At 40.8% G+C, this 24,022-nt stretch overlaps 1 protein-coding gene across 2 annotated transcripts in view; it reads left to right on the top strand.

The window, feature by feature from the left end:
• LOC149255746 (pyruvate dehydrogenase (acetyl-transferring) kinase, mitochondrial-like) overlaps positions 1-17,412 on the top strand; it is a 52,626-nt gene extending 35,214 nt beyond the window's left edge. The window contains exon 4 of one of the 2 annotated variants that reach the window (XM_089457301.1): positions 16,751-17,412. In XM_089457301.1, the coding sequence (XP_089313427.1) occupies positions 16,751-16,811 (61 nt within the window). In that variant the 3' untranslated portion in view covers positions 16,812-17,412. Of the gene's footprint in view, positions 1-16,688 lie in introns of both variants that reach the window. The other variant, XM_089457300.1, reaches the window with a different exon arrangement.
• The last annotated feature ends 6,610 nt before the right edge of the window (positions 17,413-24,022 follow it).

The following is a 24,022-nucleotide window of genomic DNA, read 5'->3' as shown; positions in this document are numbered from 1 at the left end:
CCTGCAGTCATCAACAACTTAATCATTTTGATTGTAAACCCAGTCTGCATGTATGAATTGTAAATAATCTTAACAGATATGAGTCATGTATGTAAAATTGCCTAGGTGGACCTAACTTTCTAGTGGTAATCTACGTCCCGGAAGGTTTTTCGTCTCACCGATCCATGGATCGGCAGAGTTTTCCTTCAAACCTGACCCCAAAGCCGGGATGGATTTTGTCATTAGAACTTTAGGAGAATCCTAGTGTGTTGATCTGCTAGATTATAGTTGTGTCGCAGAACTGGGTGTTTTGTGAGGGTCTGTATTAAGTGGGTTTGTCCCCTTGAGATGTAAATTGTAAAAAAGTCATCATGAAATGTGTCTTGAGGGTTGAAAATATTTTAAATCCCCTCGTGAGTCCTAAGTCCTAGGTCCTAGGTGATGTTTCCAAAGGCTTAGTTCGATGATCCATTTAAAAAAAAATAATAATAAAATAAATAAAAATTAAGAAATTTAAAAATAAAATAAAATAATAAATAATAAAAAATTAAAAAATTAAAAAATTTAAAAAATGAAATAAATAAAAAATAATAATAAAATTTAAAAAATTTAAAAATTAAAAAAAAAAAAAATAATAAAAAATTAAAAAATTAAAAAATTTAAAAAATAAAATAAAATAATATTTTAAGTGAATAAATCGACGGATGAGATCAAGAGATGTCTTGATCCTCATCAACGGTCGAGATCATTTCTACATGGATCATTCGAACTAGCCGTTGGGATCATTTCCTTTATATAGGGTCTTAGGTGATCATTTCAGATCATTGGATCTGTGAGTCTGATACGGAAGAAGCTCTCTTGTAAATCTGTTTCTGGTTAATAAAAGAAGACTTTGGGGTCCATATCTTGCTTGTGTTACTCTCTTGGAATGTTGTGAGATCATTTCATTTTCTGCATATGTTATTTTCAACCGTTAATAATAGCTTTTTGTAGAGTATTGTGAGCACAGGTATCTTGTTCACTCGCTGGGGTTTGGGTGCTGTTAGGGTTTCTGAAGTAATGGCAGGTATCTCCATTACTTCCTGAGATCTAGCAGCATTTTTGCCCTCTTTATTGACAGTTGTTTTGAGTTGTGCAGAAAACATCATTGAAGGAAATTTTGTGGGCGTTCGGGGAAGTTCTCGGCTGAACCAGCCAACTCCCGCAAGCATTTTTTGTTGAGCCCAGTTGGATTTGATCCTGGGTCTATCATTCAGTTTATTTATCTGATTTGCATGAGAGATTTTTTGAAGTTCTTCACAGTGAAAACCTAAAATTTTTGTTTTCTTTAAAATATTTCCGTGCTTATTGCCGAATCTGGCTGCTAAGGGGCCAAATTTGTAAATTAATTAGCTGTCTAGGGTTTTAAATTTCTGCTTTACACACTCTTCATTAAGGTTTTGTTTTTCTTTTGCAGGTATAGGGTTTTTGTCTCTGCAAGACCGCCATCAGTTTTCATGCAAATAGAAATGTCCATGCGTGTTATAAATCACCGAAAGCGACAGCAGTAATATGGTTGATTTACTGTTCAGCAAGTACAAATCCGGCATAAGCTTTTCCGTAGACTGATCCGCCGCATCTTCATTTTGTCTACGCTGTCAACCGCTGACAAATTTTCTGCATTAATCTATGATAGAGGGTGATATCCTGAAAAGTGGTTGATGAAGGGCATCGAAAAAAAAAAAAAAAAAAACGCCGGCAGCATTGGTTCCATTAAAAATTTCATTCAACGCCCGATTTCGATTCACGCACTGGCTCTTGGAAACCGGGATCGAGTATTTCCACGCGAAGCTGTCACTGCATTCACGCAAAGAGCAGACTTCTAAAACCATCGCCTTCATCTTCATCGAATTTGTTCACTGAGCCTTGCAGTGTTGCGATCCGTAGCAAGTAAATCTAAATTCTGGTGGTCATATAATGCGTTTTGGAGCTGCCTAAGACGCGATCCGACCAGACCATGAACCTGTTCCATCAAATCGGCATCCGCAGCGTTCAAATAACTTTCAAAAACGATTTGCACTCAGCCCCTTCACCTGCAAACGCATGAGGGTCATGTGCACACAAGGACGTATTTCCTTTTGTCGTTGCAGCTCAGCGTTCAGCATCCAAGGAGATCCACGTCACATATAATACATTGCAGAAATCGCATTTTTTTGGTGTGAAACGTTTGCCATCCAGCGTGAATATCTTCCTATCGCCGCCCTCACACCTGCGTTCCTCCATTGAAACCTCGCGGATCTGCACACGACCACGTACAATAAGAAAGGGAAAACGCGAAATCGATACTAGGTAATTCGTTGGGTGAAAACACGTGATTTTGGTGGACGGATCAGGTAACTGCGTCTTCGTTGAATTAAGTTTTGGTAAGTCGAGCGCTCATTTTTTTTTTATGTGTTGATGTTTCTCTGCGTGGGTTATCAAAACAGATTTCCATGCGTTTTACCAGTCTCAGGTTGGCTCGATAAACCCTTTGTTTGACTGCATCGTATGCGTAGATATGACTTACGTTTCATCTTAGGTTTAGATTAAATTTTTTTTTTTGCATAGTTTTGTTTAGATTTAAAATAGTTTTTTTTTTAATATTTATTCCTTAGATTTAATTTTAGTTAGACTTTAGTTTAATTTTTTTTAAAATTTTAATTTTTTTTAATAAATCGTTTTGGTTTTTTTTATAGATTTAAAAAAAAAAAAAAAATTAGATTTAGTTTTATTTTTAATATAGTTTAGTTTTAGAATAGATTTTGAATTTTAAATTTTTAGATTTTAAATTTTCATTTTTATAATATTGAAAAATAAAAAAATTTGAAAAAAGATTTAAAATTTTTTGAAAAAATATTAAAATTTTGTGGAAAATTCTCTTCGTCAGATCCAGTCATTTTCGGGATTTATCATCTTTTATGCTGAGATCTAAATTTTCAAGTCGAGATGCGAATTGATATCTGGTTAATGATTTATGATTCGTGGTGGTTTAAAGCACTCATTTTTTTTGAAAATTCTCAATTGCTGGATATCGTTTTGGTCATACTAAGAGCATTGTGATGATAGATGATTGCTGTTCATGGTCCATTTTTTATATCATTTAACAAGTAATCGTTTTAACCACAATCTCTTAAGGCACTGGTCTGCTAAGTTAATCAAATCCATCGAGCGCTTTTCATATCGTGTCTCCCAACCAACTGGTCGACAGTTGGTCTCATCATCTCACAGGGACTACCCCCCTTAGCCGCGGGAGACAGGCTTAAACGGAGGGATCGGGGATAAGAGTGACAGCCCCCGGTCTGAGCGTTGTCGTGTCAATCCGCGCGACAACAGTTTTTGGCGCCGTTGCCGGGGAATTTGTTTTCTCGGCATTTCATCATTCATCGTTCATCTGTCTATCATTCATTTGAGCCGGCAACGCCAACATTTTTTGGCGCCGTTGCCGGGGATAGAGTTTTTCTGTCCTTGGTGTTTCAACATCTTTTCGTCATTCATCGTTCATCTGTCTATCATTCGTTTGAGCCGGCAACGCCAACATTTTTTGGCGCCGTTGCCGGGGAGTCTTTGTTCTCGGTGTTTCAACGACAATCATCCTTCTCTTTTTTATCTTTTCATCTGGCCCGACAACACCAACATTTTGTGGCGCCGTTGCCGGGGACAGAGTTTTCCTGTTCCTGGAGTTTCATCGACATTCATCTTCTCATCTCTCATCTCTTAGTTGAGCTGGCAGATTCAATATTTTTGGCATCTTTTCATCCCATATCAGCAGCACCTCCTGGGGTTGTTTCTTGTTTGGGTGGCGACTCCATTTTCTCATTTTTCCCAGACAAGAAGCCTTCCTCATATCTGCTTGTGATTCCTTTTTGGATCTTAGAATCAGATTCATTGTTCAAATTGCGACTCCACTTCTTTCATCTCTTGATTTTCTTGAGCAGAGATCTAGTTCTATCATTCATCTAATCCCTTATCATTCATCATGGATTATTCATTTAAGCGATGTCGTTTTACTGAACGTCTCCATGATTTTCCAGAAGATGCCATTCCTAAGTTACCTATTTTCTCGGGTGGTGATCCAATCGCTGTTAGAAGGCATCTAGTCTTGTTTACTCGCATCATGATCATATATTGTAGATCCCCTCAGTTTAATGATGAAGATATCAAAATGCGCCTATTTGTCCTTTCTTTAGAAGATGATGCTTTGAATTGGTTTAACAATTTTCCAAATGAATCTTTCACTTCATTAGAAGACATTGTCGATGCTTTTAAAAATAGATATGGTTATCCAAACAACTTGCCTTCTGCCTCTAAAATTGTGCAACAGAATGAAAGTAATTTGATAAGCGGTCCAGCTGAAAGATCCCAAGACGATTCATCATGTCAGAATGTGTCATCCACCGGAAATATTGCAGATCAAGTTCATGATAGTGAAAAATCAGGGACAAATGACAATGAAAGGGAAGAGCAAAAGCAAATTTTACGAGATCTAATGATGCTGGTAAGAAATATGGAAATCAATCAAACTAATTATGTCAATGATGTGAAAACTTTATGCACCCACCTGGAAAAACGTAATAGGGAGATTGAAGTCACGCAAAATCAGCATGCTAAGGAAATTGAGGCCATGAAAACTAAATATGAAACAGAAGTTAGAAGCATCCAAAGCAAGATGTCAGTCTTAGAGGAAAATATGGTGACCATGAAAGTTGATCATGATAGGGAAATTGACTCTATGCAAAACAAGTTATTAACTATGGATGAGGAAATGACTATCATGACGTTCAATCATAATAATCAGTTGGCTGACATGCAAGCGAATCATAAAGAAGAAATAAATTTCATGCAGCATTGCTTGATGGACATAAAGGAAAAGAACGATAAAGTAATAAAAAATATGCAAGAACACCATGTCAGACAAATCAATGCTATAAAGGTTGAACACTCTAGACAGATGGATGCCATTAGAATACAGGTTCAAAGGTTTCAGCAATTGGAAGATGAAAGAAACCAGGTGACATCAATAGATCAGGAGTCTTCTCATTTGCTGCAACAAGATTCATCTTATTATTGGGAGGTTATTGATTCGATTGAAAGATGGTTGATTGAAGGTGATCCAGACAGACTTAAGAATGATAAAGATCAGATGCAAGATGAAGAAAGACATAGCACGCATATCTTACATACTTCATCTGATAGCTTTGAAACAGAAAGTACCAGGTCATCAGTAATTCAACCAGCCAAAAAGAAAAAGCGCAAGAGAAAGAAAATAAGAAGAAGATTTGACTCATCAGACGGCCGCGAGCAGCTTGATTTTCGGATAGGAAAGAGTCCTACCATATGCAAAATTGGACATGGCACATCCGACAAGCAGCCGACAGATTTGCCTGAAAGCAGGCAAATGCTCAGTATGCACTATATTGAACACATCTGATGCCATGGGGCATCCTTTGTATCGTATTTCTAACCCTACACCTTGTCTTTTCAGCATTTCATTTCTGTTTTTAGGATTAGATTTACTTTTCATGTTGTTAGTTAGTCAATAAATGAAGAGCTTTTATCTTTCCTGTGCTTAATGTATATGATGATTTTGGAATGGACGCTACTTATTTTTATCTGTGTGTTGTATGGGTGCAGATTCTGGATTCTCACATTCCTGCAAGCAGCAACGTGTCCCCAAGTAGAGCCAGATGTTGACCTCTACCGGTCAACTACCCATGCAGTACACCCCCTTTTTCTTTGCAAGAAAAGGGGCAACACCTGATCAGCGTGTCCGTGCCATCCTGCAATCATCAGCAGCTTAATCATTTTGATTGTAAACCCAGTCTGCATGTATGAATTGTAAATAATCTTAGCAGATATGAGTCATGTATGTAAAATTGCCTAGGTGGACCTAACTTTCTAGTGGTAATCTACGTCCCGGAAGGTTTTTCGTCTCACCGATCCATGGATCGACAGAGTTTTCCTTCAAACCTGACCCCAAAGCCGGGATGGATTTTGTCATTAGAACTTTAGGAGAATCCTAGTGTGTTGATCTGCTAGATTATAGTTGTGTCGCAGAACTGGGTGTTTTGTGAGGGTCTGTATTAAGTGGGTTTGTCCCCTTGAGATGTAAATTGTAAAAAAGTCATCATGAAATGTGTTTTGAGGGTTGAAAATGTTTTAAATCCCCTCGTGAGTCCTAAGTCCTAGGTCCTAGGTGATGTTTCCAAAGGCTTAGTTCGATGATCCATTTAAAAAAAAAAAAAAAATAAAATAATAAAATAAATAAAAATTAAGAAATTTAAAAAATTTAAAAATAAAATAAAATAATAAATAATAAAAAATTTAAAAATGAAATAAATAAAAAATAATAAAAAACAATAAAAAATTAAAAAAATAAAAAAATAAAAAATAATAAAAAAATTTAAAAATTTAAAAATTTAAAAAATAAAATAAAATAATATTTTAAGTGAATAAATCGACGGATGAGATCAAGAGATGTCTTGATCCTCATCAACGGTCGAGATCATTTCTACATGGATCATTCGAACTAGCCGTTGGGATCATTTCCTTTATATAGGGTCTTAGGTGATCATTTCAGATCATTGGATCTGTGAGTCTGATACGGAAGAAGCTCTCTTGTAAATCTGTTTCTGGTTAATAAAAGAAGACTTTGGGGTCCATATCTTGCTGGTGTTACTCTCTTGGAATGTTGTGAGATCATTTCATTTTTTGCATATGTTATTTTCAGCCGTTAATAATAGCTTTTTGTAGAGTATTGTGAGCACAGGTATCTTGTTCACTTGCTGGGGTTTGGGTGCTGTTAGGGTTTCTGAAGTAATGGCAGGTATCTCCATTACTTCCTGAGATCTAGCAGCATTTTTGCCCTCTTTATTGACAGTTGTTTTGAGCTGTGCAGAAAACATCATTGAAGGAAATTTTGTGGGCGTTCGGGGAAGTTCTCGGCTGAACCAGCCAACTCCCGCAAGCATTTTTTGTTGAGCCCAGTTGGATTTGATCCTGGGTCTATCATTCGGTTTATTTATCTGATTTGCATGAGAGATTTTCTGAAGTTCTTCACAGTGAAAACCTAAAATTTCTGTTTTCTTTAAAATATTTCCGTGCTTATTGCCGAATCTGGCTGTTAAGGGGCCAAATCTGTAAATTAATTAGCTGTCTAGGGTTTTAAATTTCTGCTTTACACAGTCTTCATTAAGGTTTTGTTTTTCTTTTGCAGGTATAGGGTTTTTGTCTCTGCAAGACCACCATCAGTTTTCATGCAAATAGAAATGTCCATGCGTGTTATAAATCACCGAAAGCGGCAGCAGTAATATGGTTGATTTACTGTTCAGCAAGTACAAATCCGGCATAAGCTTTTCCGTAGACTGATCCGCCGCATCTTCATTTTGTCTACGCTGTCAACCGCTGACAAATTTTCTGCATTAATCTATGATAGAGGGTGATATCCTGAAAAGTGGTTGATGAAGGGCATCGAAAAAAAAAAAAAAACGCCGGCAGCATCGGTTCCATTAAAAAATTCATTCAACGCCCGATTTCGATTCACGCACAGAGGTAATCGTATGATGGTAACTGGCTCTTGGAAACGGGGATCGAGTATTTCCACGCGAAGCTGTCACTGCATTCACGCAAAGAGCAGACTTCTAAAACCATCGCCGTCAGCTTCATCGAATTTGTTCACTGAGCCTTGCAGTGTTGCGATCCGTAGCAGGTAAATCTAAATTCTGGTGGTCATATAATGCGTTTTGGAGCTGCCTAAGACGCGATCCGACCAGACCATGAACCTGTTCCATCAAATCGGCATCCGCAGCGTTCAGATAACTTTCAAAAAACGATTTGCACTCAGCCCCTTCACCTGCAAACGCATGAGGGTCATGTGCACACAAGGACGTATTTCCTTTTGTCGTTGCAGCTCAGCGTTCAGCATCCAAGGAGATCCACGTCACATATAATACATTGCAGAAATCGCATTTTTTTGGTGTGAAACGTTTGCCATCCAGCGTGAATATCTTCCTATCGCCGCCCTCACACCTGCGTTCCTCCATTGAAACCTCGCGGATCTGCACACGACCACGTACAATAAGAAAGGGAAAACGCGAAATCGATACCAGGTAATTCGTTGGGTGAAAACACGTGATTTTGGTGGACGGGTCAGGTAACTGCGTCTTCGTTGAATTAAGTTTTGGTAAGTCGAGCGCTCATTTTTTTTTATGTGTTGATGTTTCTCTGCGTGGGTTATCAAAACAGATTTCCATGCGTTTTACCAGTCTCAGGTTGGCTCGATAAACCCTTTGTTTGACTGCATCGTATGCGTAGATATGACTTACGTTTCATCTTAGGTTTAGATTTAATTTTTTTTTTGCATAGTTTTGTTTAGATTTAAAATAGTTTTTTTTTTAATATTTAGTCCTTAGATTTAATTTTAGTTAGACTTTAGTTTAATTTTTTTTAATAAATCGTTTTATTTATTTTTTATAGATTTAAAAAAAAAAAATTAGATTTAGTTTTATTTTTAATATAGTTTAGTTTTAGAATAGATTTTGAATTTTAAATTTTTAGATTTTAAATTTTAATTTTTATAATATTGAAAAATAAAAATTTTGAAAAAAGATTTAAAATTTTTTGAAAAAATATTAAAATTTTGTGGAAAATTCTCTTCGTCAGATCCAGTCATTTTCGGGATTTATCATCTTTTATGCTGAGATCTAAATTTTCAAGTCGAGATGCGAATTGATATCTGGTTAATGATTTATGATTCGTGGTGGTTTAAAGCACTCATTTCTTTTGAAAATTCTCAATTGCTGGATATCGTTTTGGTCATACTAAGAGCATTGTGATGATAGATGATTGCTGTTCATGGTCCATTTTTTATATCATTTAACAAGTAATCGTTTTAACCACAATCTCTTAAGGCACTGGTCTGCTAAGTTAATCAAATCCATCGAGCGCTTTTCATATCGTGTCTCGTGTCTCCCAACCAACTGGTCGACAGTTGGTCTCATCATCTCACAGGGACTACCCCCCTTAGCCGCGGGAGACAGGCTTAAACGGAGGGATCGGGGATAAGAGTGACAGCCCCCGGTCTGAGCGTTGTCGTGTCAATCCGCGCGACAACACCTATCTTTATCATCCGCATGGCTCTAAGCTTATTTCTTAACAGCTTCTTGTAATTGATGTTCCCACTGAAATAGAGAGTGACTATAGCCTCAAACATGTCCTTTTCTACACTTTTCCTAGCAATGTGAGGGATCAAATGATCCTTGATAGAGTTGAGGATGACTTGGTTGATCATAGCGATTTTCTTTTTATGATCTACCAACAATGCTGGATGGGTAGGCTCTACAACTATTTCTCAAGAAAGTCCCATAGATTCTGCTCCGTCAACATCTTTACCCCAGACTTCAATGGGACAAATTTAGAGGGAGCTTCCAAATCTGTCTTTGTTAATTTTAGGTATGTTCTATGCTTAGAGCAATTTATTTCAATTTTCACAATTAGCTCAATATCTTTTCCAGATTAACAATCACATCAGCATTAAAATAAACTACAGATAGAACATAAACATAAATCGCAGAAGACAAGCCATGACAAGAGGACACAAGATGTTGCGCTAGCCAGGGACAAACTCCAATGTGGGGAAACCCTTGATCAATTCTTCTTATATGTTCTTCAATAGTTCAACAGAGAGAGAGAGAGATAGTACGTTTACAACAGAAGTCAACACTTTGACTTATCTAGATAAGAGCATAGATTATCTTTAAGAAGATGATACATGAGATTAGTTGAAGACATGATGCTTCAACTGATTGTCCAAGGTGACTCCTTCACCTATTGTTGTGTTGCATTTTGTCATCTTGCTACACCTCACCGCGCTGCACCATGCTGCACCCATCATCACTATGCTGCATCTCATCACACTTCATTAATCATGATTGTACCCATCACTGTACTGCATTATGTGCCATTGCTACACCATGTTGCCGTATTGACCTATGCTCTGGCTGCACCTTGCTTGCTTGTTGTCCCTAGCATGCTTGTTATCCTTAGCATGCTCGCTGTTCCTTGCATGCTAGCTGTAACATTGCATGCTTGGTGTATTTGTTGCTAAGTACCATCTAATTGTCCCAATGTTAGTTAGTTGTCCCTTGTATGCTGCTCTCCTTTGGAGACAAATGCTCTAACAGTTCCCGGCAGTTCCGACAGTTCGGCAGTTCCTAACAGTTCCGACAGTTCCCGGCAGTTTCGACAGTTCTTGGCAGTTCCAACAGTTCCGTCTGTTTCGGCAGTTTCGGTAGTGCCAACAGTTACGACTGTTCTGGCATTCCGGTTGTTCCCGGCAGTTCCCGCAGTTCTGACAGTTCTGGCAGTTCCGATAGTTCCGGCTGTTCTCGGCAGTTCTCGCCAGTTCCACTTGTTCCGGCAGTTCCGGCTATTCCGGCAGTTCCCAGTAGTTCCGACAATTCCTCGAAGTTCCTAGCAATTTCGGCTTCTGACCTCTAGATTAGGGTAGCATTATCCCTTAGGATCTCTCCTCCCACTAAAACCCAAAGACAAGTAGAGAGGAAGAGATCCCAAGTGTGTTGAAAATGACTTGAAGGCCACCTCTATTTATACTAAAATGTTGAGCACAAGTGGGGTTTATTTGGTTGCTGGCCGACCTTGACGAATTGCCCCATAACACAAATAAATTCATATCTCCATGAATACTTATCGGAATCAGATGATCTTTAGATCAATCCTACACCTCTCGATGAGAGGGATCCAAGAAAAATATCAGCTTCCATTAATAAGATGACCCACATGGAGTATGGCCCTGGTTTCCAATTTTAACACTCCCTCTCAACTAGGGAGAACTCCATCCGCTGATCCATAAGTCCGACTGTACTATCTCTGCCATGAGTGCCTTGCACTGCTTTGCTCTGCTCTGCTAAACCATGAAGAAGAAGAATTGATCGAGAATGTCTCATACCATTCTCTATTGACCCGAAGTCAGTTTCTTTTGAAGATTGTGTCACATCACTCTTACTGACCCAAAGTCAGTTTTATTGATCCCAGATCAATATCACAAGAGTGTCTCAAACCACTCGTGCTGATCCCAGATCAATGGAGGTCATCCTAGCATAGGGAGTATGGTAGATACAACGATGCGTCCATTGATAGTACTACTATGGTCCCTAACCCCATTTCCGTGCTCATTGATCAGATGAGAGGTAATTCCCATGAGTCCCAGACTGCATGGGTAGGATGCCTCGACAGGAGAACTAATCATCCTGTCCACAGGAGAACGAATCATCCTGCCCCACAGTCGCCACAGGAGAACTAATCATCCTGGCCCACAGGAGAACTAATCATCTTGTTTCATAGTTGCCATGGAAGAACTAATCATCCTGGACCACAGGAGAACTAATCATCCTGTTCCACAGTTGCCACGGGAGAACTAATCATCCCGGCCCACAGGAGAACTAATCATCCTGTTCTACAGTTGCCACGGGAGAACTAATCATCCCAGCCCACAGGAGAACTAATCATCCCGTTCCACAGTCACCACGGGGTATCATAGGGGAAGGTTGAGCCTGTCATCCTGTACATAGCGCACCACCAGGGGAGGGTGAGTCGCCCTGTGGTCGCATGTTGCTCCAGTAAGTACCCCAAGCCCCCCAAAGCTCCCAGAGCTCAATGCATGCATCATGCAGGACCCTTATAAGAAGGTCTCTCAACGACACCAAGTCGTTCAGGAAAGTTACAGATTTGACCTTTCTCGGGGCTTTGAAAAAATGTCTGCGACCTGTACATCAGTCTCAATGCGATGGAGTCTTCTCGCTCATCGACTTACCATATCCCAGATAAGGCAGTATCTAATGTCTATTTGTTGGAGCAATCATCGAGTACGAGATTCCTCAATAATCGAATCCCCCCTCTGGTTGTCACAGAGAATCACAGTGGTATTCATCATGTGTACAAACAGCTCACTTAAGAGCTTCTGCAACCATGTAGCTTCACACGAGATCATACTCGTAGCTATGTATTCGGTCTCAGCGGTGCTTATAGCAATTGACTTTTGCTTCCTGCTCATCCATGATATCGAAGCAAAATCCAAAGAGAACCAGCACTGAGAAGTGCTCTAGTGATCCTCCACATTGCCTGCCTAGTCAGCGTTTGAATAATCATGCAGTTTCATATTTCCGGCAATGTATCTCAATCCATGAGAGATTGTGTCCCGAAGATATCTCAGAAGATTCTTGGCACCAATCTAGTGAGGCTCAACCAAAATATGAGCTCACCATGCTAACTGCAAAACATATGTTCGGATGGAAGTTCACCAAGAACATCAATGCAAATGAGTTTATGAAACTCAAAGGCATTTCCCAAATCTAGCCTGGCATCATCACCATATAACTTCTGAAAGTTAAGATCCTTGAGGTAGTCACGGGCTTGCAGTTTACCATTCCACATTCGGAATCCAACTCCCTCTTACTTCTGCAAGTGAGAGGGTCTGCACCTGTTTGAAATAGGTCGTCCTCATAAGGTGCCGGTATGAGAGGTCTATCATCCACAACCTTCGGGTAATGGTTTGAATCGATTTCACTCCTAGTGAATCTTAGCTTCATGAGACAGCTATCAATCATCTCATACTACGCCCGGGGTGTTTTGCTTCAAGCCATAGTGGGCTTTCTTTCACCTGTATACATTAGATTCCCGATCATGAATCTCAAACTCCTCGGGTTGTTCCAAACTTGTGGACCTGCTGCATGAGGGGAATGGTCCCCTTATAAGATTTTCCTTCGGTACATCTCAAACATGTACCTTCATGCTCTTCTTGAATTCAGGCATCCCTATCACCACCTGGCTCACATTGGGTAGGGCCCCATAGGTAGACCTCCAGTGTTTATAGATGCTATATGTCAATTGACATGATCCCCAATGGTCCATCTTGCAACTTGATACAAATTGCCAACCTTGATCCCATGAGAAAACGCATCTTTGAAAATTCTATTTTTTAACACGTACCTTTCCATCGATGAATGCCACCTTGAAACCTTTGACTTCCATTTCCGAGATGGACACCAGGTTCTTCTTGCGATTAGGTACATAAAAGAGATTCTTGTAAATGAATAGAGTTACCCTCATTCAATTGAGGCATAACATTCCCTACACCCTTTCCGGGATAGGTGGCGTCGACTCCAAGTATAATCCCATGGTTGTTTCCGTCTCTACCAAATTCAAGAGAGCACCCTTCTATTCGATGAGGTGCCTTGAAGCACTACAATCAATAAGCCAGATTCCGAAAGAATCTGAACGAGAGGGCCAATACAAGATAACGCTTCTTTATCTTATCAGAAACAAAATTTGATTCTTCATACATGGGGTTCCTTGCTTTCTCTGAAGAGTCAGCCGTTTCCTTGATGACCTGCATTACCTGTCATTCCTCTTATCATTGAAGATGTCCTTGGAATGATTGTTATCATCATCAAGTGATGTGTCCCTACCTCAGACACTCCTTTGAATAATGGTCGAACTTATTACAACCAAGCATCTGCCTTTCCTTCCACCCTTAGATCCAGACTTCCATTGAAGTGATCTTTAGGTAGGCCATCAGAAACTTCTGCTGCGCTGTTCTGATAATATTCTCTGCTTCGACTTCACCCTTGGTGAATTTGAAGAGGGATGATGAATCCATTGATCCTTTTTTTTCCTTTCCCAACTATCTTCAGTGATTTCTCTTTCACTCTTGCTTGGGCATTGTCTTCACCTCAGCTTTGATACCATGTTAATTTTAGGTATGTTCTATGCTTAGAGCAATTTATTTCAATTTTCACAGTTAGCTCAATATCTTTTTCAGATTAGCAATCACATCAGCATTAAAGTAAACTGCAGATAGAACATAAACATAAATCGCAGAAGACAAGCCAAGGCAAGAGGACACAAGATGTGGCGCTAGCCAGGGACAAACCCCAATGTGGGGAAACCCTTGATCAATTCTTCTTATATGTTCTTCAATAGTTCAACAGAGTGAGAGAGAGATAGTACGTTTACAACAGAAGTCAACACTTTGACTTATCTAGATAAGAGCATAGATCATCTCTAAGAAGATGATACATGAGATCAGTTGAAGACATGATGCTTCAACTGATTCTCCAAGGTGACTCCTTCACCTATCATTGTGCTGCATTTCGTCATCCTGCTGCACCTCACCGCACTGCACCATGCTGCACCATCATCACTATGCTGCATCTCATCACACTTCATTAATCATGACTGTACCCATCACTGTACTGCATTATGTGCCATTGCTACACCATGTTGCTGTACTAACCTATGCTCTGACTGCACCTTGCTTGCTTGTTGTCCCTAGCATGCTTTTTGTTCCGGTTGTTTCCGACAGTTTCAGCAGTTTCCGGCAGTTCCGTCTGTTTCGCTAGTTCCGACAGTTCCGGCAGTTCCGACAGTTCCGGCAGTTCCCGCAGTTTCGGCATTCCGGTAGTTCCGGCAGTTCCCGGCAGTTCTCAGCAGTTCCGGCAGTTCCCGGCAGTTCCCGACAGTTCCGTCTGTTCCTACTGTTCTGGCTGTTCTAGCAGTTCCGGTAGTTCTAGCAGTTCCAACAGTTCTCGGCATTTCCGTCTGTTCCCGGCAGTTCTTGGCAGTTCCGGCTTCTGCCCTCTAGATTAGGGCAGTGTTATCCCTTAGGATCTCTCTTCCTACTAAACCCGAAAGACAAGTAGAGAGGAAGAGATCCCAATTGTGTTGAAAATGACTTGGAGGCCACCTCTATTTATACTAAAACGTTGAGCACAAGTGGGGTCTATTGGTTGCTGGTCGATCTTGACGAATTGTCCCATAACACAAATAAATTCATATCTCCATGAATACTTATCAGAATCGGATGATCTTTAGATCAATCCTACACCTCTCAATGAGAGGGATCCAAGAAAAATATCAGCGTCCATTAATAAGATGACCCACATGGAGTTTGGCCCTAGTTGCCAATTTTAATAGTCTTTGTATCTGAGACTGAATGTAGTCATACTGCTATCTTGGAATAGTCTGCAAAAATAAACAGGTAAGCAACTTAACATACAAAACAACATCCTGATCACAGTTTGACAGTAGTTTTCTCAAGCATGAATCACATGCATCTCACCCCTGCAACCTGCTGGCATCTCCGTCTCACATGTAGCTGCTTTCCTATCCATTCAAGAATTCCTGGAAGGATCTCTCAAATCACTCTGATATGATGTAGAAATTTTCTAGGTCATGGTAAACAGATTCTGCATACAGGAAACTAAAAACTGCCAAACTAAGAATCTATTAAAAATTTAAAACAGCACCGTAATAAGTGGTAGAATCTATAAGCACAGGCTGTAGAAAACATTGAACAGAATTCAATAGATAATGGTCAAAATCTGTCATTGTGTTTATCAGTTCTAAATTTGAAAAAGTCTGCTACAGGGAAATGCCGCAAAACTGGTAGCTGCTAGAGTCAAGACTCAATGAATGAATTCATAACTCTGTCCTCTCTCTTATAGATCTGAGTAAGGCATACAAGGGTTTACAAAATAGGTTTGAATGTGATTCAAACTCAAGAAATAGAATTTACTAATAAAAAGTAAAACCAAACTGATTATATTTTTTATTGTGATTTCTAAAAACAAAACCAAATTGAATCTTTATCTGGTGGTGCATACCTCTAAGATTAGCTGGTGTTGGTGCATGAGTTATCTAAAGGTAGCTGGCAGCTGCATGCATGCATGCGCCCTCTCCATCTATAAATAAATATCTTCATGACCGTACAATACAGGATAGCCTTGGGTTGGATAAATTGTTTGAGCATATCCATGGAAAGCAGAAATAGAGATCATATTAAAAAAATGAAACACTGAGCTGTACTATAATATGACTAAAGCCAATATTTAGAATCACTTACTTTCAATTATGTATAATTTAATAGTTGAAAGGGCCCAAAGAGCTTGGAATGTTCCAAGTATTTTGGATCAATGTATTCAAGGGAGATGGTTGAAGTGGTTTACTTTCAAACAAGAAATTGTCATTTTGAGCTCAGATAGTAGTGTTCCAATAAGTTTCTTCAATAGACAATCACTTTGCACAACCATTCAATTTAACCAGTTATGTCTTAAATCTCACGAAGGAAATGTGGTCACACTTTGAAAGTGAGATTCAGGTTAACCCTTCTCATGTGCTCTTTTTTCAATTTAACTCTTTTACGTGATTTCTAATGTCCTGTTTTCTGCAACTTCTACTACTTTGTGAGGAATAAATAATTTTATTCCAGGCTGATTAATTCTAAACCACAGGCCATGTTGACTTTCTGAAACATCTTCCTAGAGATATTGCATTTTACTGAAATGTAGAGCTGATTGAAGCTTACAAGGCTGCAACTAGTTAGCTAAATTTATAGGGTTTACAGGGCTGGAACATTTTTATTGCCAAGTAGCAACCCAGGGTTTAAACTTAAGTTGTTGTCTCCTAGATCAGACGGAAACGGTTTGTTGGCTTTAGTGTTAAGATCTTGAATATTTCCTATGTTTTCTTGATTTTCTTTGCGATATTAATTACAACAATTTGTATCTAAGTTCTTTGTCAGTTTCATCTTATATAAATGATACAATTGTCATTGTTGTCTGGGTGAGTTGTTTTCACGTTTCCATTCTTTTATTTCTGTACTGTTCTGTTGGCAACAGATATGTCCCGACACATTTACACTTGATGGTGTTTGAGATGGTAAAGAATTCTCTTCGTGCAGTTCAGGAGCGTTTTATGGGAACAAGGAAAGAGATTCCTCCTGTAAAAGTGGTAGTTGCTGATGGAATTGAAGATGTGGCAATTAAGGTAAGCATCACAAAATTTGAACTTTGAAGTCATTATTCCCTTTCAATGGGATTGTCTGTTTAAAAATGTTACATGAAATCAGTTGGCAATGATCAGATAACTACACACCTTCAGTGCCCCTTAAGATGTCTAGAGCACTCCTACCCTCCATCCAACGGCTGTTCTCAATCTTTTTCACACATATTGCTTAGCTGCATGGGGGAAGTAATGCTTGTCATAAAGGATGAAGCAGAAAAACAAAAGGAGATAATGTCACCAATTGGAAGAAGGTGATAAATAGATGCAATAAATGGTGTATGCAGAGTAAGGAGAAAGATAATTAAGGGCAATAGTAAGTGGCGATGTCATTAGGCCACTGCTCATTTAGAGGCGAAAGGCAATGGTGGCGTGGGGGAGTTGAAGAAGTGATTGTTTTTGTTTCTACAAAACAAAATCATCTAAAGATAGAGTCTCTAGAGGAGGATAACATAGCAGGTGAAGATGGTTCTTTCATTTTCAAAGTAAAAAGTTGGCAAGATCTGTTGCTAATAAGGTGAATTTTATCCTATGAATAGTCAAATTGTATTGACAAGTAAATCTTGAGCACAAAGTTCTCCTTTGAATTTAAAGCACAGTGCGGCTGTTTGGAACAATAGCAATGATTCTGATGTGTTCACTTCCACAATATATCTTTAAAATTCCAAGATTTTCTCGAATTTTCCATCAATTATAAGCTCAATATAATTTCTCAAAGCTTCTATTTGACATTGTAGGGAGTTTCAATGAACACTTGATACATTTGAATTAGATTCAATTGATTTGTTTCTTGTTAGTTTTTGTAGCATTGGAGGTATTCTGTCTCGAAACTTTGTGGAGAGGCTAAAACACAAGAGTTCTCCATAACCCAGAAATCGTTTTTGGAAATTCCACCTAGAAGTGTCTCAATTAGATTATTAGTCTATTTTTAAACTAAACTTAGGAAAAGTGGTTAATTAATCAATATTAATTGAGAAATGTGTGAATCATCTAGAAACTCACATAGATCGAAAATGAAACAATTTTATCCCTTGATTAAGTTTTAATTTTGGCCGTTGAAGTCCCAATAGAAGATTATAAGAAGAAGTCGATGGGTAGATGGAGAACACAGACACACTTGAAATCGATTTCCTTAGGCAGTTTGACTTTCCAGAGAGCAGCAACAGTTTGCCAAAAGTGTTCGAGCCAGAGAAGGGAAGCAAAGACAGAGAGGGGTAGGGACAGTGATCAAGAGGAAGATTTCCAGATCCGGAGAGGCAACAACAAGAGGCCGAGTTATTCCCATTGAGGCAGCGTAGAGGACTGCGTAGGCAGCTTCCGAGGGCAATTCGATTTGGTTGTGTTAGTTTCTGTATCATCGGATATGTTCTAGCCATGAAATTTTGTGGAGTGGCTAGAATACACAAAATCTCCAAAACCCATAAATCGTTTATGGAAATTCCACCTAAAGATGACTTAATTAGATTATTAACCAATTTTGTAATGTTTCCTAAGTCTAAACTTAGGAAAACTGGTTAATTAATCAAAATTAATTAAGTCAGGGTGCGAATTCTCTAGAAACTCACACTGATCAATCCAGAAATGATATGAGCCATCGATTAAGATTTAGTTGTAATGTTCCAAATGAGAAAAAATTGGAACAAGCTCGAATTTTTAACACAGAAAAACTCCAGATACAAATTCGATTCATAAACAGAAGATTGCCATGTAAAAATAAACAAATAGAGCACTGCAATCTCACAACACAATGAATAAGAAAACTCTCAGCTTTATTATATTAGATAATTGGGGTTTTACATGCACATACAACCCATACAATTGAGATAATCTAGCCTCAAACAGATCTACAACAATGCCACAAATCGGCCTCCAAACAACTGAAAAACAATACACTACAACCTGTGAACCCTGAATGGATTCACCAAGGGAAGAGATGGGTGCTCACCCACTCTCACTGAGTCACCCGAGGGTTTCCGTCTTGGGGTTACTGCTGGAGTAGAGAACCTGGTTCTCAACCTCATACAAGAAACAATACTCAATCCAAGATATCCTCCAAAGGCCTCCTCCTCCTCTTTTATAGATTTGATGGATCCCTCTAGAACCTCCCATTTTATTATTATTTTAATTATGGAGTACTTTTCCCTCTTTTATTTTAATTAAAATATTCTTTTTAATGCGGGAAAATGGTAAATTAGCCATCTTGTCTCCCCAGGTCATTGAAACTCTCATATAACCATCCCATCATATAGATCTTCTTGCTTCGGTTCCAACGAGCTATTACACTAAGGTGTTTTGCCACGTATTCCTCCCGGAATGCCACCTTAAGCGTAATTAATTGAGTCAAGCCCACTAATAACTCAGTTTTCTGAAAGTTGTCGGAATGCATTGGAACGAAAGGCAAACTGTGCGGATGATGGAATATACCAAGCGAATGCCATTGGACCTCATAGAAACTCCTCAAAACTTCCTCGGGACCCCTGATGACATAACCTGCTCCACTGACCTGGCCATCCCCTGCCTTGGAAATCCACCCTGGTTGTACTATGAAGAAGAATAAAAATGGGGACATGACAGTCCTCCCGCCCCAAGATTGCTTGTCCTCAAGCAATCCAAATCTGTGGACCAATCTGGTGGCCCAATGCAACTGAGACCCAATGCCCTGATCCCATATGAACCACTGGTCCATGTCATGCCTCAAAGCTATCGAAACATGACTAGATCCTCCAATAACTGGATCCCATCCCATCTGTGACTCAACCTGCTACTAGTAGATCCACTTGGATCCCAATGCCACCAAGAAGGAGCATTAATGCTCCATGGCTCTTGTTGTGCTACAACTCTAACCATGAATGTTGTGCCATCGACCGCGTCCAACTCATCACCTCTCTCCAATCCAACCTCGGGCATAGGTCGAGGTCAACCCCACTCTATTGATGCTGGGCTAATGCTACTGAAATACTGATGAACTGTCAGTCCATCTCCCACTGCTCCCTAAAACATATAGTAACCTCCCCATCTAAGTGCCCTTGATGTATTGCGCCTCGAACTAAGATTGATACTCCATAAAAAGAATACCAACTCATGATCTCCCGCCAATCTAATGTAGGGACACCTGTGTAAGGGATACGTCTGCTATGCTGAAACTGGTCCATGTTCAACTTCTGAGGCTCTACCCAGTCAATCAAAATGTGTTCGAGAAATTTTGTTTTCCTCCCTCTAATGGAAAGAAGTGGGCATACTGTGCTGCAAGCCCTATCTATATACTCCTGGAGAGGGCTGTTCCCTAGAAGTTTTACAACTTTGTGTTGGAATTTCTAAGTCTGGCATGTTAGAAACCCTTCATGTACTTTACTGATTTATTCCTACTTACTTGTTCTGTTAATTAACAAGTAATTTACCAGGTAAATACTGGAAATAAATACAAGTACATGCTCAAAACATTACAAATCATCAACTGAAGGAAATAGAAACAAGCACACAAGTGACCCCGTTGTTTTTGGACTAATGTCCCCGGAAAAACCCAATGCGGGAAAACCGGTGCAGCTCTCTGAGGGTTTGATTTATTAAGCAGTTTCAGAATACAATTTGGGTGCCAAATCCGGCTCACCCAACAGAGAAAAATCTCGGCAGTAGTACCTCTCTACTCGGAAGCAAATATTTCGGTTGAAACCCAGGATAAAAACTCTGGTAGCTCCATAGCTCCAATCTGCCCCTCGAAACCCCAACGTCAACCTCTAGGGACTGCGTCAGCCTCTCTCTGGCCCAGTGTTAGCCCAACATCACTTTGGCTTGGCCTGCGTCAGCCTCTGGAGGCACTGCGTCAGCCCTCTGGCCCTCTGCGTCACCTGTGCTGGTCCTCTAAGGCACTGCGTAGCTCCTGGCAGCCTTTGCGTGAGCCCCGGCTGGCTCTGCATGAACCCTTGGCTGCTTCTGCGTCCCTCTCTCCGGCTATTGCGTTGATCCTCCAGGTGCTATCTCTACCTCTCTGCTTTTGTATTCACTACCCCTTAGCTGCAACTCTGATCACTCATTCAACTTTCTCAGCAAACCCAGCCCCATAAAGTCGAAATCTTGATCTCTTGGTGTGTTCTCCAAGTGACCCTCGAGCCTCTTCTTATACTTTTCTCGTTGATAAATCAACGGCCAAGATTAAGTCCTTAATAAACGGCTAAGATTAGATCTGGCTTGATTCATGTCTTTTGGACCATTCTAACACAATTTTATATTACTTCACATTAATATTTTATTTTCCCTAAGTTTAGACTTAGGGACTCCATAAAAAATATTAATTATTTTAATATCTCCCAAACTGTTTAGAATCTTACTAAACCCTTTCTGGCTATTGGAGATCTCATGTGCCTTAGCCTCTCCACCAATTTTCGTGGCTAGAGCACATCCGATGCTACCCCAAATCAACACTCCCTCTTAGCGAGGACTATGCTCTAGTAATACTCCTCACTGAGTATCACCCCGATCATCCGGCATCGGTCCCTGTGCTGATGCTAGGCCTGCTGCCCATCAGCATCGCTGCATCCTGTATTGCTACCCATGGCCCTGCCACTGCCACTGCTGCATCCGTACTGCAACTCCTGCATTTGTGCTGCTGCCCATGGCCCTGCCACTATTGCATTTGCACTGCAACCCCTCTCATCATGCTGCATCGTGCTGCCCATAGCACTACCACTGCTAACTGCTGCACTACAACTCAGTTACTGAGAAGTAAGTAACTGATCTCCCAACTCTGACATCTCTGTCAGGCTAGAAACACTCCTAATGCTGAAGCTCCCTCTGTCACTGACAAGTGCTCCCTCTCTGACCTCGGCGCTGCTGCAACAGCTCCATGCATCTCGCACTTTGCACACCTCTCTGTGCCATCCTCGTGCCTCTCGCACTATTGCAACTTGCTAGCCTTGCGTTGTCCTAGGAATCTTGCACTGTAGCTCCCTCTGTTGCTCCATTCGCGTCCGTCTCTACTGACATTGCCAGTACTACTACTCCTCTTCGGGGCTCCCGTAGCAAGGTATAATCCAAGAGGTTGGGTACCTCGAGGATCCTGCCCCTCATCGCCTGTAGTCCGCCTGACTACAACTCGATGTCTCCCCACTTTTGCTCAAGTGGTGTGTGTGCATTCATGGCACAGTCATCGTTTGTCTCCACTTCCTTCTCTGCCCTTGCTGGCGCTGCCTTGGTCTCGGAGGCCTCTCCCTTACTCTTCTTCCTTGGACACTGGGTCGCATAATGACCCAGCTCCCCACAATGGAAGCATTTGACCTTGGAGAGGTCCTTCTTCCGTTTCTCCTGCTTTCCCTCAGATGCTAGGGTAACATCTTCCTCCTTCTTGATTTTGATCCCCTTGCCGCTGCTTCCCGCCTTGCTCAGCCTTCTGATCTCTTCTTGGTGAAGAGAAACCCACATTTCCTCCCAATCTAGAAGGGTCGCCCTGCCCAGTATGCTCTGGACAAACACCTCCCAATCTTCTAAGATTGCGTTCAGGGTTGTTCTCACTATCAATTTTGGATCTGGCGTTGCCCCTATGGAAGTCAGTTGATCCTGGATCTCCTTCAGTCGACCAAGGAATGGGTCGATCTGTTCTACCTTCTACATATGGTATGATCGCAGTTGATTTTCTAGCAGCATCTTCCTCTACAAGGAAGTATGCTGATACAACTTGGTTAGGGCCTCCCACATTTCCTATGCCGTGTTCTTCTCGACAATTTGTGGTACTATATGATCCTTGACCCCATCAAAGGATGATACTCTTAGCCCTCGCCATTGCATCCTCGTACCTATCGATATCAACCAGGTCAACTGGGATAGCTATTGTCCTCAAGGCAAAGTGCTTGACACGAGTCTTGTCTATTACGGATAAGATTCTGGCCTTCCAGACTACGAAGTTTGAGGCTTCGTCCAGTCTATCCTGGTCTCTTACTCCGTGTAGTGCTATTTCGTTGCTCCTCTACTTCCCTCCTGGAAGTTCTTGGTGTGACTCCCTCTGAGCCTCGATTTCCTTCTTGGAAACCCTTCTGCCAATGTCGAGATGCCCCCACTTTGATCGTTTGTGCAGCTGCACCACTGATCCGGATTTCTCAGCTAGAAACCCTCGGTAGCCACTCCCTCCTCCTTGGCCTTGCCCTGTTAGGTACTGTTTTGACTATAGTACCCCACCAACTCCACTCTGCAACTTACCCACAACCTCCTAAACCCCAACAAACTGAAGGTTAGAGCTCCTAGGCTTTGCGCAATCTCGGCACCGGCAAATCAACTTCCTCAGCCAATTGCGTCAGCCCTCCTAGCCTCTGCGTGAGCCTGACTTTGCCTCCCTCAGCCTCTGTGCAGCCTCTTCTTGGCTCAATCTTGATGACACAGGCACTGCGTCACCCCTTCCTTGCTGCTACTTTGCTAGGAACAACTTCTGTCACTCGGGACAACTGTTTTTTGCTGTTGTTGCTCTGCTCAGCTGATGTTATCAATTCTCCTGTGATTTGCAACCATGCTCTCATACCATGTTGGAATTTCTAAGTCTGACACGTTAGAAACCCTTCATGTACTTTACTGATTTATTCCTACCTACTTGTTCTGTTAATTAACAAGTTATTTACCAGGTAAATACTGGAAATAAATACAAGTACATGCTCAACACATTACAGATCATCAACTGAAGGAAATAGAAACAAGCACACAAGTGACACCGTTGTTTTTGGACTAATGTCCCCGGAACAACCCAATGCGGGAAAATCGGTGCAACTATCTGAGGGTTTGATTTATTAAGCAGTTTCAAAATACTATTTGGGTGCCAAATCCGACTCACCCAACAGAGAAAAATCTCAGCAGTAGTACCTCTCTACTTGGAAGCAGATATTTCGGCTGAAACCCCGGATAAACACTTTGGCAACTCCACAGCTCCAATCTGCCCCACGAAGCCCCAATGTCAGCCTCTCTCTAGCCCAGCGTCACTCTGGCTTGGCCTTCGTTAGCCTCTGGAGGCACTGCGTCAGCCCTTTGGCCCTCTGCGTCACCCACGCTGGCCCTCTGAGGCACTGCGCAGCTCCTGGCTGCCTCTGCGGAGCCCCGGCTGGTTCTGCGTGAACCCTTGGCTGCTTCTGCGTCCCTCTCTCCGGTTACTGCGTTGATCCTCCCTGTGCTATCTCTGCCTCTCTGCTTCTGTATTCAC

Source organism: Pinus tabuliformis, chromosome 7, assembly GCF_031772625.1.
Source record: "Pinus tabuliformis cultivar Carrire ecotype Pingquan chromosome 7, CPIR1, whole genome shotgun sequence".
Classification (NCBI taxonomy): Eukaryota; Viridiplantae; Streptophyta; class Pinopsida; order Pinales; family Pinaceae; genus Pinus; species Pinus tabuliformis.
This window is presented reverse-complemented; position numbering and strand designations above follow the sequence as displayed.